At 38.6% G+C, this 15,664-nt stretch overlaps 1 protein-coding gene across 6 annotated transcripts in view; it reads right to left on the reverse strand.

The window, feature by feature from the left end:
• The window catches only part of MAP3K20 (mitogen-activated protein kinase kinase kinase 20), a 140,429-nt gene that overhangs the window by 63,615 nt on the left and 61,150 nt on the right, over window positions 1-15,664 (reverse strand). For all 6 annotated transcript variants that reach the window (XM_059704056.1, XM_059704053.1, XM_059704052.1 and 3 more), the window contains 5 exons: window positions 15,035-15,136; window positions 10,919-10,984; window positions 7,055-7,083; window positions 6,803-6,940; window positions 1,257-1,343 (listed from right to left, as the gene is read on the reverse strand). In XM_059704056.1, the coding sequence (XP_059560039.1) occupies window positions 1,257-1,343; window positions 6,803-6,940; window positions 7,055-7,083; window positions 10,919-10,984; window positions 15,035-15,136 (422 nt within the window). The remainder of the gene's footprint in view (window positions 1-1,256; window positions 1,344-6,802; window positions 6,941-7,054; window positions 7,084-10,918; window positions 10,985-15,034; window positions 15,137-15,664) is intronic.

The following is a 15,664-nucleotide window of genomic DNA, read 5'->3' on the forward strand; positions in this document are numbered from 1 at the left end:
CGTAACTCCTTTTAATTTTTCTTAAATTGGCAGCACTCTCCTATCAAGTTCGGTTATCACAAACATTTCATCCATTCTCAATGGCTCAGGAAGACAAATTAATAACTCTGGATTATGTGATCTAAAATATGGAAACCTGGTTTCTCTTAGTCAATAGCAGCTATTTGATTAATCTAGTTTGTCCCTGCACTCACATGGGGAGTAGATCTATCTAATTCTTTTAAAAGTACATTAAAAGGGGACTCTCTCTCTATATATATATTCATCTTTTGCAAAATATTTTATCCTCAGGTTACACTCTACCCTTTGTAGGGGGCACAGACCAGGTTTGGAAATGAAGAAGTTCTGTGCAATGAAGTTGTTTTGCATTGCAAAGACAACCGCGTGCTTCCATGACATGATCTAAGTTCTCATAATACCCTGACACTGGATGCTTCATCCGTATGCTGAAAATTTCCATGGCTGTGCGTTTCAGTCACAATTTTAAACCTTTCAAAACGTAGTTGCTCTCTTTGATATGAATGTACCATGTTCTCTGATGTAGGCTCATAGGTCCAACTAACTGAAAGCCTCAATTTGTGGGAAGAAGAAAAGCGAGGCTGGGGACACAGCACAAACGGTGTTTACGCCACTGAAGTTCTTTTGAAATGGAAAGGCTCTGCATGAAGAAGCGCACAGCTATGCCACTGCCTCGGCAATTCCAGCGAGGAGCTCATCTTCAATGTAGTGCTCAACGTAGGTGGCAAAACTGTAATTTTTCCCTTTTTTGAAACTATTTTTTCTTCTTTTATTTTTGAAATTCTCATCTAAGCGACAGTTTCTTGTACTATAGTGACTCCTGCTGGGAGAGGTAAGTTGAAGTAGCTGAAGGTCTCTTACAGATATATCAACTCCCAGCCAGTAAAAAAGATGTCCTAAACGCAGGAGATGGAGTTAAACTGTTCCCCTACCTTGGACGCAATGGCTTCTTTCATCACTAAGAACAAACCCCTAGGTTTTACAATTGAGACTGAGAAACTAGTACAGTACTTGTACAATTTTTGATCTACAGCATCACGACGTGAAGCTGCAACAATTAGATGTAAAGGGTCCATTCATGAGGAATAACATCACTTTGACCCTTTGTGTTAGCTCCTACTGCTAATCTTTCCATAAGCGTGAACTTACTTTCAATTTGAAGAAGATGAAAAAGTCTTTTGCAAAACCCCAATACTGTTTTCTGATCTATGTACCTGAATGGAGAATCGTAGTCTTACCTCGTTTTTTTCCACTACAAGCCAAGCTACTTGTAATCCTTCCAAACCTTTAAAGGGGACCTCCCTTGTTAGCATCTCCCAGAGAACCTGGAACAAAAAGAAAATGGAATTTTTATTCTTGTACTTTATATTTTGGCATATTACTGAAACTTTATGTAACACTTAACTGTATCCAATTACCAGACACAACCAATCCCATCTGTAGAAACTTGGGCAAAATGTATATATTCATGCATAGGACTCCTTCCATATATTATATACATTTTTTAAATAAAAAAATTCTGATTTAGAAATTAGAACATCTAGAGCCAGACTTCAATTTTTATGAGAACAATGGGCTTAAGTGATTTAACTTTATCTTGTAAGTGATTAGAATTCTCATGTATACCCATATATTAAATTTTATATTTTGTTAGTTAAAACTCTTCCCACCTTCAATCTCTGATACAGTTCACTATAAAATAAATAATAACTAGGAATTAAAACATTTTTAAAGGTCCAATATGGTCACATCATAAAAAACAATCAAGCCCCAAATCTAAGTCACTGGCTAAACCACTTATCCCATAATAGTAGGTACTTGCAAAATTGTAACATTTAGATTTTGTGTTTTGGAGAAATATCTCAAAATGTGTGCAGTGGTCAGCAAACTGCAGCTCGTGAGCCACATGCGGCTCTTTGGCCCCTTGAGTGTGGCTCTTCCACAGAATACCGACTTCTGCGCATGGGTCACGAAGTTTCAATCGTTCTGTACATGTGCGCCCACACGTGGTATTTTGTGGAAGAGCCACACTCAAGGGGCCAAAGAGCCGCACGTGGCTCGCGAGCCGCAGTTTGCTGACCACTGGTCTAAGGGATTAATTTTTATCCATAATTTGTTAATGCTATATTCTAAAATGTAATAACATAATTTGTTAATACTATATTCTAAAATGTAATAAAAACTTTATGTACATATATAGACTGAGAATGTATGTGTGTATGAGAGAGAGAATCAATGTGTGTGTCCATCTGTCCGCAGACTTGTGATCAGCATAATTAATAAACTGGCACTGGCGGGCCCAAAGAAAGCAAACTGACTCTGGGAAGGCTGAGAGCAGCCAATGATTTTGGTTTCATTTTAAACACTAAGTAATGGAGATTTTTACACCCAATTACTTTCTCTATTTATACAGATGAGAATCAAAATTTGAGTCTACCAATACTTTGTGAAGTGCAAAAAGAAAAGTAATTATGATTTTATCAATAATAATCCTAACAACCTCTATCATTGATTGATTGATTATGTTCCAGGCACTGTTAAACCCTTTGTTATCAAGATAACAAGATATGTTATCAAGATTAATATTGACCCACTGGAGAGATATTATCCTCATTTTATAGATGAGGAAACTAAGGCTTAAAGAAAGTTAAATAAACTTGCCCGAGACACTCAGTCATCAAGTAGCAGAGCTAGAACAGGAACCTGCTGCCTCACCCTGAAGGTCAAACTCTCCACCCCATGTCACTCTACAGAAGGAGAAGCTGAAGCACAGGGAGAGGTGACATGCCATATGTCAGGGGTGGGGCCATGGCAGAAACACACTCAGCAGTTTTGATTTCTATTTCTCTGGCTCTAAAAACAAACAAAATTTCTAAGTAAGAATATAGACTGAAGATACATACTGTACTCCAGCAACTCCTATAAACCTTTAGCTCCACTAGTATGTCCACTATTTCCTCAGTCGATGCTATGTGAGCCATACATGTTATTTGAGCCATAACATTTCCAATGAATTCTGGATGACATGAAGATAATTAGCAGGAAAATCAGGGAAATTGGCAGATGCTGCTCACGCAGGAGAAAAAAAAGTTCACTGAAGCCTCTTTGGGCTTTTAATCAAATGTGTAAGACACTTCTTTTGAGGAGCTACTGAATAATTCTATTTGAGGAACAGAAGAGATTAGGAAAAGATAAGGGGCATCCCAGAAGGAGACAATTCTAGGGAAGACTGTAAGCAAAGGAAGGTCGAGGCAGGTATGCAATCACACCTGACAGACGGCCTGCACAGGGGAGGGGCGGGGGCATGGAGAGGGCTGAGCAGGAAATGAAGCTCCTCACTTCCTTGCATTTACAGCTCCCCTGGTGTTGGGTTTGGGGAGGGGAAGGGATATGAAGCACAAGTAAATTAATGGACTTGACATTCCTAAGGAGAATGGGAATCAGGCTCAAATAAATCAAATGCACCAGATCCAAAACGTTCAGATGAGCAGCCTCGCGCCCCCCTGTCGGAGTCCGGCCCGCACACACAATATATTGTGCACGTCCAGACATGAAGACAGACCGGGTTTTGTAAGGGAAAATGCAGAACCAAGAGCTTGGGGAATAACAGCAGAAAAAGATTTATGTCATTCTTGGTTCCAAAGCATGCAGTTGGAAAATGTCCAAGATCCAATAAGATCGTAGTTAATACTTCTCTCAGAGTTCTAACTCTGGGAAAACAAGACAGTTCACTGTCCTCCCTCTCTGTGTCTCTAAAGAGCTAGTCTACTGCGGGAGCCACTTGACGGAGGTAAACCTATCGGGAATGGCGTCATTAACCGCTCAGTTCTGAAGCCCAAATGAGGTCTGTAGTCTAATTCCAGTATCAGCACATCCCCTGACTTCCTATAATTAACTCACCAGATCCAGGAATGTATCAGAGAGTAGGAGGTCTGAGACAGGACAACAGCTTTTCCTACACTGAACACAATGACATTTGGCACACAAAAAGGCAACTTTGTTGAGGAAGTCATCTGGAGGCCTAAAAATATATTCAACTCTGCCTGAAAATATCAGTTCTGGGGATGCAGGCCAAACATTGTGACCTTTCACCCTGAACATATTTTCCAACTTGTTTTATATCGAGACGTCCTCCCGTTTAAACTGCTCACAAGGAAATTTTCTATTTTCAGTTTACAGAAGAGAAACTTGGACCAGGGCAGCGTGCTTTTCCTGCCTTGGCTTTTACAAATAATGGGAAGCCGTTACCTGAGCTGCCCGCGCTGGAGCTGGGCTCACAGACCAGACCGGCGGTGACGCGTGCGCGCTCTCTCTCAGCCACTATGTTCAAACCTGATTTGGCCGAGCAGCTTCTCAAAAGGCAATGCTTTCTGCATTGTCATCAGGAAAGCTTTGTTTTCAGAGAGTGCCTGGCCTGTGTTCTCAGAGGCTGCTTCTGCAATGATGATTGCTTTCCTGGAGTGTGTGGGTAACCTATTAAATACTCCTGGTTTGGTCCTTCAAGAGCCGTCATCAGAAGCGGGTAGAAAGATCTCTTCTCAAAGGGAGAGAGAAACAACTGCCTGCCTAGCAAAGTGTACCAGCTTGGAAGGAAGGATCACAAGACCCATTCCTGGCATTCGCAGCCCATTTATTTTAGGGCTGGTTAGTCTTGCCCTGTGTTGAGAAGCAACAGGATTAGCAAGCTGGGGAGGGCTAGGGACTTTAATAATGTTAGAGGCTACATTCCTACAGCAAGTCTAAAAAAAAAAAAAGAGCAAAAATATATTGGGAGCTTGGGGGTGGGTTTCCAAAAAGGACAACTTTTTAAAATGGTCTTATTCATCTGCCTGTGACTGTTGCGTGTGTGGGGCTCAAAGAACAGAACAGAGTTCTAATATATTATGGGATCATTTATGCAAAGAGATGCTCCTTCTGAGAAATGAGTCCTGGCTACTCACCTAGTTTGGAAAGGACATCGAAAATTCTAAATAACCACATTGCTTTCCTAGCTTGGTGTCACTCTCAAAATTTATACATTGCAAACTTCTGAAACCAACCTGGCCCCTCCCTAACCACTGTCCTCTCCTGCTTTTAGGTAACACCTACATGGCACATGGAATACCTTTTTTGTTTGTTTTTTGTTGTTTTTTTTAATTGATTGTTTAAACACAAAGGCTCTGGAAAGCAGGCCTGGTACTTTTTCTTTCACTAATGGTGTTTATCTAGAACAGCATGCGGGAAGGGGTCAGAATTAAATAAAATCCCAATTTCCATTTATTATTAAATTACGATATATGCACTTTTCTGAATGGAATTCTGCCTATATAGCTATGGGGTAAGAATAACCAGCACTCTCTTCAATACAGTAAAACAGAAGCTGTTTTAAAACAAACAGATTCACTGAAAAGGCATTTCTGTTTTCACCCATTAAAAGACCACCCTAACATGAATGTAAACTGATATTCAGAAGCATGTGCTGAAATTAGTTAAATTACTTGACAGAACCATTTATTAAGAATTTGTTAAATCCCTCAAAACAAAACAAAGGTAGGGTCAGTAAACAAGTAGGAAACCTAATTCCCGAAGAGAAATGCCCAGGCCCGACTACTGACAGGCATTGCACAGTCACTACAAGGAAAGCTTGTAAACAAACCAGACTGAACATTTGCAGCTTCGGAAAGGTGGTTCACACTGTGTTTAGCATGAGGGGTCTGTGGGAATGAGTGAAAGGGATTTTAAGTGGTACAGGAAGAAATCCTGAGCTCTGCCAACAGAAGTCACCTCTCGGCATCTTTTATGGTTTACGTGTGAAAAGGGATTTGTTTTCCTTGGCTACTGCAACTAAGATTCTACTTCAGCTAAAGGAAAGCAGGCCGGCCCATTTCACACCAAAGTCCCGGCCACTGTAAGCCTTCAGAAGAAGGCAATGTGTGAAGTTTGTTTTCATAAATGAAATAATACTAAAACCAAAAGCTCACTCTATGCATAACTCATAGCCGTGTCTTTCAGGCGTAAAACTTCTGAGGTCAGGAAATTCCACAATGTGGGGAGCACTGTGAAAATAAAAGCCCTGTATGAGGACTGTGGGGTGCTAAAATGAGCCTCAAGTCTTAACTCATGTAAATGTGCAAAATAATTTAAAAACTATAATCACCCAACTATGCGGATGTATATTTATATGCATGAGCAAGTGAAGGCAGTGAGAAGTGTGGTCTTTTTTGAGTCACTCTGAACTGTTCTTCAGCCATGCTGCCCATCTTCCATCCCTCTTGCTCCACAGAGGGGTCTGCAAAGTGTGGCCTGCTGAGGAACGCAGACCGGTGCTAACCATAAAGGGTTTAAAAAGAACACCCAACACACACGCAAAATGCAATAACGACTATGAATGGCCCTCAAAGTCTAAAATATTTACTATCGTGTTTTTTTTATAGACAAAGTTTGCTGGCTCCTGCTCCACTACAGTGAAGTCCTGTTCCAAATAACCCACTTAGCACTGACTTAGATGCTCCACAGTCATGTTGACCCAGGGCAGCACTCACCACAGGGTGCCTCAGGCCCAACACCAGCTTAGGGTCCATCTGAGTTGCCTCTTAGAAGTGGCACTGGTTTCCCCTCAGCATAGGACAAAATAGCTCAGATGCATAAAAGTGATCGAAGTAAGCATTCTAGTAATTACACTGCGCCAGGCATTCCACAAGGAACATCACTGTCTTAACACTGAGTTAAACTGTGGCAGCCCACGTCTGTAGTTCGTTTGCCTTTTGTATTTCCTTTAGCAACAAGAAATGAGAAATGAACTCACCACACCATAGGAATACGTGTCACATGTTTCAGAAACAGGAAGACTTTGGATAACTTCTGGAGCCATCCACGGGAAAGTCCCAACCAAGGACATGTGTGTTGTATGGTTATGGAACCGAGAGGCACCGAAATCGCAGATCTGAGAAAAGAGAAATAAGTATCAACTTTCTATGTCATGACTAATAAAAAACACAGTCATAAACAACCACCTCTGAAATTCACAATTTTTTAAAATTAAAAGAAATAGTCCTACCTTCAATACCCCATCAGCAGCTATTACAACTAAAAAAAAGAAAAAAAGAAAAATTATGACAATCATCTACTTTGTTAATCTTATACTGAAAAACCATAAAGTTCTATTTCTATCTTCATATGGCATCACGATGGGTAAAATTAAAGTGGTTACTGTACTTTGAAAGATTTTGAAAGAAGGAGCTGACATGAAAACAAAATCAAAACAAGAATTCCATGAGGTACTTAAAACGGCTCCTAAGACATTTAGTTAAACCAAATGTAGTTCTGTCCGGCAAACAACAAACAAAAAACATAGATTAGTAGTAGTCCGGAGAACCAAAATTTTACTTGGGTTCTGCCGCTAGGCCGCCAACAAGGTATTGAGGAAGTCAGTAGCATTATTACTTCACGGTATATATGTTTTTTTCCTCACAAGTGAAGAGTAATTTTCTTGAAGGCAGGGACAATATTCATTCATTCAGTTATTCATACATTCATTCATTTAACAAATATTTGCTGAGCAAAGCCATGTGCTCCATTCTGGAAGAAAAAGGTAAACAACACTATCATTGTCTCTGCTCTTATGGAGCTTACAGTCTAATGGGTGAGACGATAAAAAATACATCTATATATATATAAAAGCCTAAGCAACCATTTGACCGTCTGAGTGGTAGCTATGACGTGCAATGACCATCAGAGGACAGACGCTTCGACTAGTAGCTATGATGCGCACTGACCACCAGGGGGTAGATGCTCAACACAGGAGCTTCTGAGTCGTGGTGACTTGGCAGCTGTGGTTCTCACCGGAACCAGAGAGGGGGGAGCCCAATTCTAGGGTGCATCACCAGAGAACCGCCCTCTCACAATCCGGGATCCCTCGGGGGATGTCAGACTGCCAGTTTTACCCAATCCCCGCAGGCCAGTCCAAGGGACCCCACCGGTGCACGAATCCATGCACTGGGCCTCTAGTCTATAATAAAGTGGGAGAAATTCCACGCTGAGAGGAGAGATTGCCATGTAACTAACAAGCAGGGGTAGCTAATTGTAAGGAGGTCAGAGGAAGCTTCCTGGAAGAAATGATGCGTCTGCTAAGACTGGAAGAACAAACTGGGATTAACCAGAGACTAGAGAGCTGGGGGAGAAAAGCAGTTTTCTAGGCACAAGAAAGAGCCTTACAAAAGGTTAGCAGAGTAAAAGACGTGATTTTGGAAGACAGGGGCCAGCTCCAGAATTGCCTCTGAGAGAAATGGAAAGCCAGTGAATGTTTTTTCGTGAAGGAATGAGTGGTCAAATGTGCAGAGGGGAGAGTATATTGGAGGAAAACAGAACTGGAGGCAAGGAGATCGCTGTGTGTGCCAGGTGTAGTCCAAGAGAGGGATGAGGATGCCTGTAGTGAGGCTGGGGGAAAGGGCAGATGTGGACCAAAGTCCAAAAACATGTAGGAGGCAGAGCCAACTGGGCCTGGACAACTGGATCTGGGGGAGAAGAACTCAAGGATGCAATCAGATAAGGAGGCAATAGAGCATAATGGTTGAACAGGAGCTCTGGAATCAAGCTGTAATTCCTTTTCATCTAATTCCTGGTGTAGGCAGCTGGTATTGCCACTTCCCGAGAAAGAGAAGGCAGGAATAATTTTTTAGGGTATAGAGAGAAGATGAAAAGATCAATACTTTGCACTAAATACATTTTAGGGTCACATCAAATGTGGCCACATCCAATAAGCAGATAGATATATAGTTTTGAAGTTGGGGTCTGTTTGGGAATGTTAATATGCATATGGGGATTTTATAAGAGAGAGAGAGAATAAAAACATAAAGAGGGAGAGGAGTCCGGCCAGCATGGCTCAGTGGCTGAGCATCGACCAGGAGGTCATGGTTCAATTCCCAATCAGGGCACATGCCCAGGTTGCAGGTTCAATCCCCAGTGTGGGTCATGCAGGAGGCAGCGATCAAAAATTTTCTCCCATCACTGATGTTTCTATCTCTCCCTCTCGCATCCTCTCTGAAATCAATAAAAATATATATATATACTTTTTTAAAGAGGGAGAGGACCAGGACCCTGAAAAATGAACTGTTTTGGGCATTTTTTTTGTAAGCCATGCAGTGTCTTGAACATGGTAAATGACAGGTACTTGTTGGCTGTTACTAATGACCTTGATGACTGGGGGTGGGAGGGATAATCTTTGCATGATCTTATATATAGAAATAGGCTAAGGGTAAATGTAATACTATATATAAGCTATAAGCTATTTCAGATAAAAATGTAAATATTGATAATACTATATTGTTATTTTAAAATCCATTACTTTTTTCTTATTATATTAAAAGTACTCATTTTTAAATATCTAAGATTATAAAAACATATAATACAGAAAATAAAAGTCTTGTTATTCCCTCTTCCAGAAAAAAAATAGGTCTATATTGTTTCAATGCGTATGTATTTTCCCATCAAATAACTATACAAATTGTAGTTTTAAGAAATGGGGACAATCTCCATTGTTATTTAGTTTTCACTGTGACAGCATGAAAAAACACACCCACAATTTAATCATTCTCTTCTCATGAGATATTCAGGATATAGAGCTAAAGCAGATTAAAAAGAGAGAAATCAAATAACTTGCTTAGAGAGAAATTCTGAGAACTAAAAATTTTAAAGTCATAAAACTCTAATAGCTCCTCCAAGATTCTAGATTATTTTTAATGACTTCCTGTTAGCCAACTATATATTAAAAGTGTTTAGTGCCTAAAGTTTAGGTCTAAGAAGAGCCAAAGGATAAGTGATAACCTAGAAGAAGGGCAAAACAATGAGCCACAGTCGACTGGAAGGGCCAACCTGGTGGGACAGCCTGATGAGTGGCAGTTGCCAACAACATCCCTTTCTCCACCCCCAGAACCTCACAGTCCTGGAATAGGAGCAAGGGTGGCTGGTCAATTCCCTTCTCTTCTCCCTCCACTTACCATAACTACCCATCCTAAGGATGGCACTATTAGTATACACCCATTTTAACTGCAGTGATTTAAAATTTTCCTAAAAATAAACAGTTCTCTTGCTCCTTACTTAGAAGAATCACGTAGAAAGCATGTAAATGATTCAATTAAAGCATGTAACTGAATTGATAGCAAGGTGCTTTTTATAAGTAGCAAACTCTGATGCCTACTTCAGCTAGTGCTGGCTAGCCACATAATCCCACTGCCTTTTTCCATTAACTTTCAAGTGACGTGATGGAAGAAGCATTCTGTTCCACTCCTACTTGAAGGTAACTTACGTCTGACCCTGCAAGTCATTTTAAAACGCTCTCTCTCCATATTACAGGACCATACATAAACTTTAGAAAGTTCTGAAGGAGAGAAGAAAGAAAGAGTAAGGCTTTAATTTCTAAACTCCTAACTGTGCTGATCACTTTTGGGCACTACTCCAGGTAACATGACTGCCATAAAAGATTTACACCAAATAATTCAGAAGCAACAAGGACAAAACTCAAAACCACTAGTACAGAGAACCGTCCAAAAATAGGAGACTAGAAATACACGACTTTGAGCTTTGATTCAGCAATAGCTCTTTCAGAAAACGATTCTAAAAAAATAATTAAGAATGTGTTGAAAAATTTTGATGAAAAGTATTAAGCTCAACATTTTTTGTCAGAGAAAACAATGTAAACAACCCACATATCTACTAGTACAGTGCACTATTCATACAGCGAGACACTATGTAGCCTCTTCAAATAACATGGAGAAGCCTGATATTTATTAAGAGTGGAAAGATTTTCATGGTATCAGTGGTTAGTCAAAGCAGCAGGTTGAAAAAGATATGAAAAGTATGATGCTTATTTTTATACATAAGTGCACGTATTTTGAAATAAAATAGGCAAAATAAAAACATTTACCGTTTCTTGATTTGAGATCTCTGTGAATCACCTTGACAGGAGCTTCCATATGTAAATAGTGCATTCCTTTTTATGCAGAGGGAAGAAAGGCCCATTAATACTGGTTTTCAACTCTGTATCAATATTACCTTTCTATTTTAAACATCAGCAGTAACATTCACATTTTGCAAAGGATTCAATAAAATAGAGGGAAGACGTGTCTACATGAGGCCTGATAAAATAGAGACAAGATGTGTCTACATAAGGAAAATTCATATGCTAAGGAAGATGTATGTGCTTTGATCTCTTGGAAGTTGGAATTTGATTGTGGGTAAAGCTAGCTTCTTACAATACCTAATAAGGACACCTTATTTTCTGGAGTCTGCACGAAAATAGCACAGTTACAACTGGAAGAATTGTTCCAATGACTAAGGTATTCCACTACCACTGCCTTCTAAATCGGTAAGTTCTGACCGAGGTGTTCTGTTTTCGTTTGGATGTCTCCAGTCACCCAGTTAGTTGCAGCTTGGCGTATTTTCCCAGTGCTCATTCCAGTGAGACCCTGGGAGGGGAGGTGGGGCTGTGTGTGTGTGTGTGTGTGTGTGTGTGTGTGTGTGTGTGTGAGAGAGAGAGAGAGAGAGAGAGAGAGAGAGAGAGAGAGAGAGAGAACTGGCTAGATTCCTTAGCTGTGATTGCTAAAGGATTTTATGATCCTCAGATAGAAAAAAATATATAGTAGTTACAAAATATTTTATCCTTCTTACAAGAATAAATCTTTGAGATAATCTATATTTATAGGCACTCCAAATTTTTCTTCAACATGTTTAGAATATAAATCAAGTTACTTCAGTAAATTGGATCCACAGAAATTAAATAGAGTTTTATTATTTTGAATAAAAATTATACTTTGAAAGACATATTTCACACTTACCCCTTTAGTAGTATTTGACTCTTTTTTTTTTTGTACTTATGTATTGTCTACCCCATTAGAATAAAGATAAAGAACATTTTCTACGGAAAATTTCCCCTCTTTTTATTTCTCACTCTGTCTTTTCTAAGTAATAGAAGAAATAGCCCCTCCCCTTTCCAAATCAGACAGGCTCCTTTTTGAAATAAATTATCCGTTAAACATAATAGGTTTTGGTTCTTTTTTAAGTACACAGAGAAGTTTAATTTTATAAAGGTTAATTGTAAAAATAATCTATCATATTTCTACTAATCTGATTATTACATATTGAAGAATTATGAAAGAACAAAGAATATAAGAGAATTTAAACTCCTGTCATATAAAGATATTCCTGAAAAGAGTTAACAAAAAAGTAGTACTAATTTAAATGATGCTAAACACAATGTAATTGGAATAAAGGAAATCTAATAAGTTCTGCATACTACAAACTGTGAAAATTCAATAGCTACATCTTGGGTAACTTTTAGTAATTTTTATGACTGCATTTCATAGTTCTCTCTCTCTTGCTTTAAGAATCAAATTCCTGAATTACTGTTTTCAGGTAGAACTGGTTTAATTACTATTAGAAATATAGCTAGACAGTTTCTACACTTGTGACAAGTAAGGATTTCAAAAACAACACTCAAGTACAAAAGCTTTAAATATTGGCACTTTTCTCCTCATGGCAGATATTATGAAAAGAAGTAGCATAAATTATTGTGTATAATACACAGCACACACTTACAGAATATTTAGTGTTCATAAACATGGTAGTAATCACAATCATATAAAATTCTATTTAATTTGTTTTTACAGTGCCATCTGTAATTCTGCCTTATTTTTATTGTAAACAATTAAGAAGGCTGAAAATACCTTCATTGGTTTTTAAGATCCAGGGTTTCCTAAAAAAGATTTGACTGGTGTCATTTGGGAGAGATTTGGAATCAATGATGACCATTTTGAGTCTGGATGTAGGTTTATCTGCTTTAATTATTCTCTTACACAATGCTCATTGACTTGCAAAAGTTTCAGATATACTTGCTGGCTTGCCCTCCTCCACTCCTCTCTCCACCCCTCTTTCCACCCCAAAAGAAGAGAATCTTTTTGGTTTTGAGAGGCATTCTCCCTGTAGTGATGCTGCAGTGCCTATGTCAAAATGCATGAACCAACTCTTCCTTAAAATGAATTATTCATTCTTTGATTTCTCAGCATCTTGTTACTATAGTGCCTTTAATCTTGGTCAAACTGAAATTTGACAAGCTGAATTTGTCACAGAATAAATGAAAATCAAGCCTTCCTATTTAATCTCCAACTTCTACATATAGCTTTATCGGAGAGCTTTGAAGTCATTCCAATAGCACTGACGTCTTCTTCCTTTTATAGCCCATCTTAAATAGGAAGTATGACTTGTAGCTGTAAACAAACAAGTATCTTCTCTGCCTCACTCTACTGAGCACTGGCCAAGCACATTAGAACTCGCCTTTTGCATCAATTCACCGGCCACAAAAACATGATCTTATTACTTCGTAGTTTTGGACACTGTCCCATGGTCCACTCCCGTTCTCTACATCCCTGTTCTTTGCCTTCGGTTCCAGTTTGCTACTTAGTCCTGTTTCTTCTCTTTGTCCCCTGACGTAGAGTGCCGGTGGTCTGGAGAAACCCCAGGGATGACAGGTGATCTGGAGCTGAGGGACCACCCCTCAGTCAGGGACTATGCAGGGGAAGGGGCCAGGAGGGATGAGGTTTACAGGCTGGGGGCCAAGCGAGCTTAAATACAGTGTGCACAGCAGGAACCAGAGTGACTGATGTCAGCTGGTTTGTTGGCTGGCTGTCCATCCTAAGTGCCATTAAGTAATAATATAGGTGTTACAGGCTGAGCTTACCCCTAAATGCAAATGTCTGTAAGGTGAACTGCTTTAAGTCAAGGACTGCTTGTATATGTACTACATTCATGCCAGTGTATTTCCACAGTGCTTCAGGCAGTTCCCAGTAATAAATAACCCTGCTTACAAACAGGCAGTCCCTGTGTACTACTGACATGCAGAGAAGTGACTGTGATGTTACATGAAAATGTCTTGAAGAATGTGATCTGAGATGCCTGATGCATGAATACACAATTAGGTTAATTAACACAGCCAAAGTCTTAAGTACACCATCCTAAACATAAAGCTTACTGTTATTATAATATAATGAAATATCATTTAGCAGCAGCATTTAGCATGAAACTTTAAAATTTTCTTCACTTTCTTTATTTGAAGAATTTGGCAGGTGGTGATGAAACTTAAAACAGACAAGATATTTCCCCAAAGGAAAGACTATTATTACTTTTGGAAGTCACTGTATGACTTCCCAGCTTATAGAATCTGGAGTAACAAAACTCAAAGGAGTTAACTGCCCGAGTAACAGGCTTTCTAGAGGTTGCTAGAATACAAATATAACTATCAGTGTTCATTATTTAGATTATGTTGTTTCCAAAGCAACTTTGACAGTTATAAATAAAACTCAGAAATGTTCAGTTGGGAAAATGGAAAAAAAGATAAAAATAAATGGAATTTAAATTGCTTCAGAAAGCATTAGTGTATGCAAGAATTTATGAGGGAAAAAGAACTGGGCACCTTGTTTAGGGATTTTGTGCATTAAAAATATATAATTTCCAAGGGTGACTTCCAAGTTTACATTAAATATAAAATAAAATCTGAATTGCTTGTACAAGGCAGCACAAATCACAATTTTTTTGCAAGTGGTTACTATTTTTAGTATATTACTATGTATACAAAATGAGTAGAACTAATCCTATAATAAATCATGTTTTCTGGATACTGAGTCTAAATCTCTACTTGCAGAACAATAACAGGATTATGATCTTTCCACTTAATGTGTCAAGCAAGCTCATCGATTACATTGGTAAAAAAATGTGGTAAAAATGGCTGTTCTGGAGACACTGATTTTGTGGGGACTTGGCTTTAGGGAAAGAAATAAAGTAAAAGATGGAAAGAGAGAAAAGGAATGCGTGAATGGAAAGGCAATGACCTAAAATATTATCTATACAGTAAGTTGCAGAATTCTTGCTACTTTTGGTCTAAAAAAAGAACTTATAAAAGACATAGAATAACAAATCTTCTGACTTAAGTCGCCATATCAGGATGGGACATCCACCAATTCTGCAAGAATTCACGAAGGATTAGTGTTACCTTTGGCTACATCGGTGGCCCAGGTCATAATGTGTTCCATGTCCATCTCTTCACTTCTGTTGCTGTTAATGTAATCATACAGTGATCCCAGGGAAGCATATTCTATTTTTAATGGAAAGATAAGCATTTAATTAAAAATAAGGGGCATCTCATAAATAAACCTTGATATTTTCATTGGGGAGATGTATTAAAAACTTAACAAAAGACATCAAAAGTATATAAAAATATACTTTTCTAAAAGTGTTTTCTAAAAGTATAAAAATATACTTTTCTAAAAGTGGTTTCTAAAACTTAGTCTTATCCTGGAAAGAAAACTGTCCAAGACAAGCACTACCAGAATGAATAATCTTCAGCCAAGGACAAAATCAAAAGTCACTTAAATGGAACTCAGAAACACAAAAGTGTATTGGAAGAATGTACTAGAAGCAAAGGCAGACATGTAAATAGGTATTTCTTTGAAAATGGTTATCCTTATAAGATAGATAAGACTAAATACAAGTCAGAGTTTATATGACAATGTAAATAAATCAACCTTACTGCGCCAGAATTTAGAACAGCCCTTAAAATTTAGCACAAATGGCCAAGAAAGTGAGACAATGCCTTTAAAAATGGCTTTGAGGTGTAAAGTAC

Source organism: Myotis daubentonii, chromosome 7, assembly GCF_963259705.1.
Source record: "Myotis daubentonii chromosome 7, mMyoDau2.1, whole genome shotgun sequence".
Lineage (NCBI taxonomy): Eukaryota > Metazoa > Chordata > Mammalia > Chiroptera > Vespertilionidae > Myotis > Myotis daubentonii.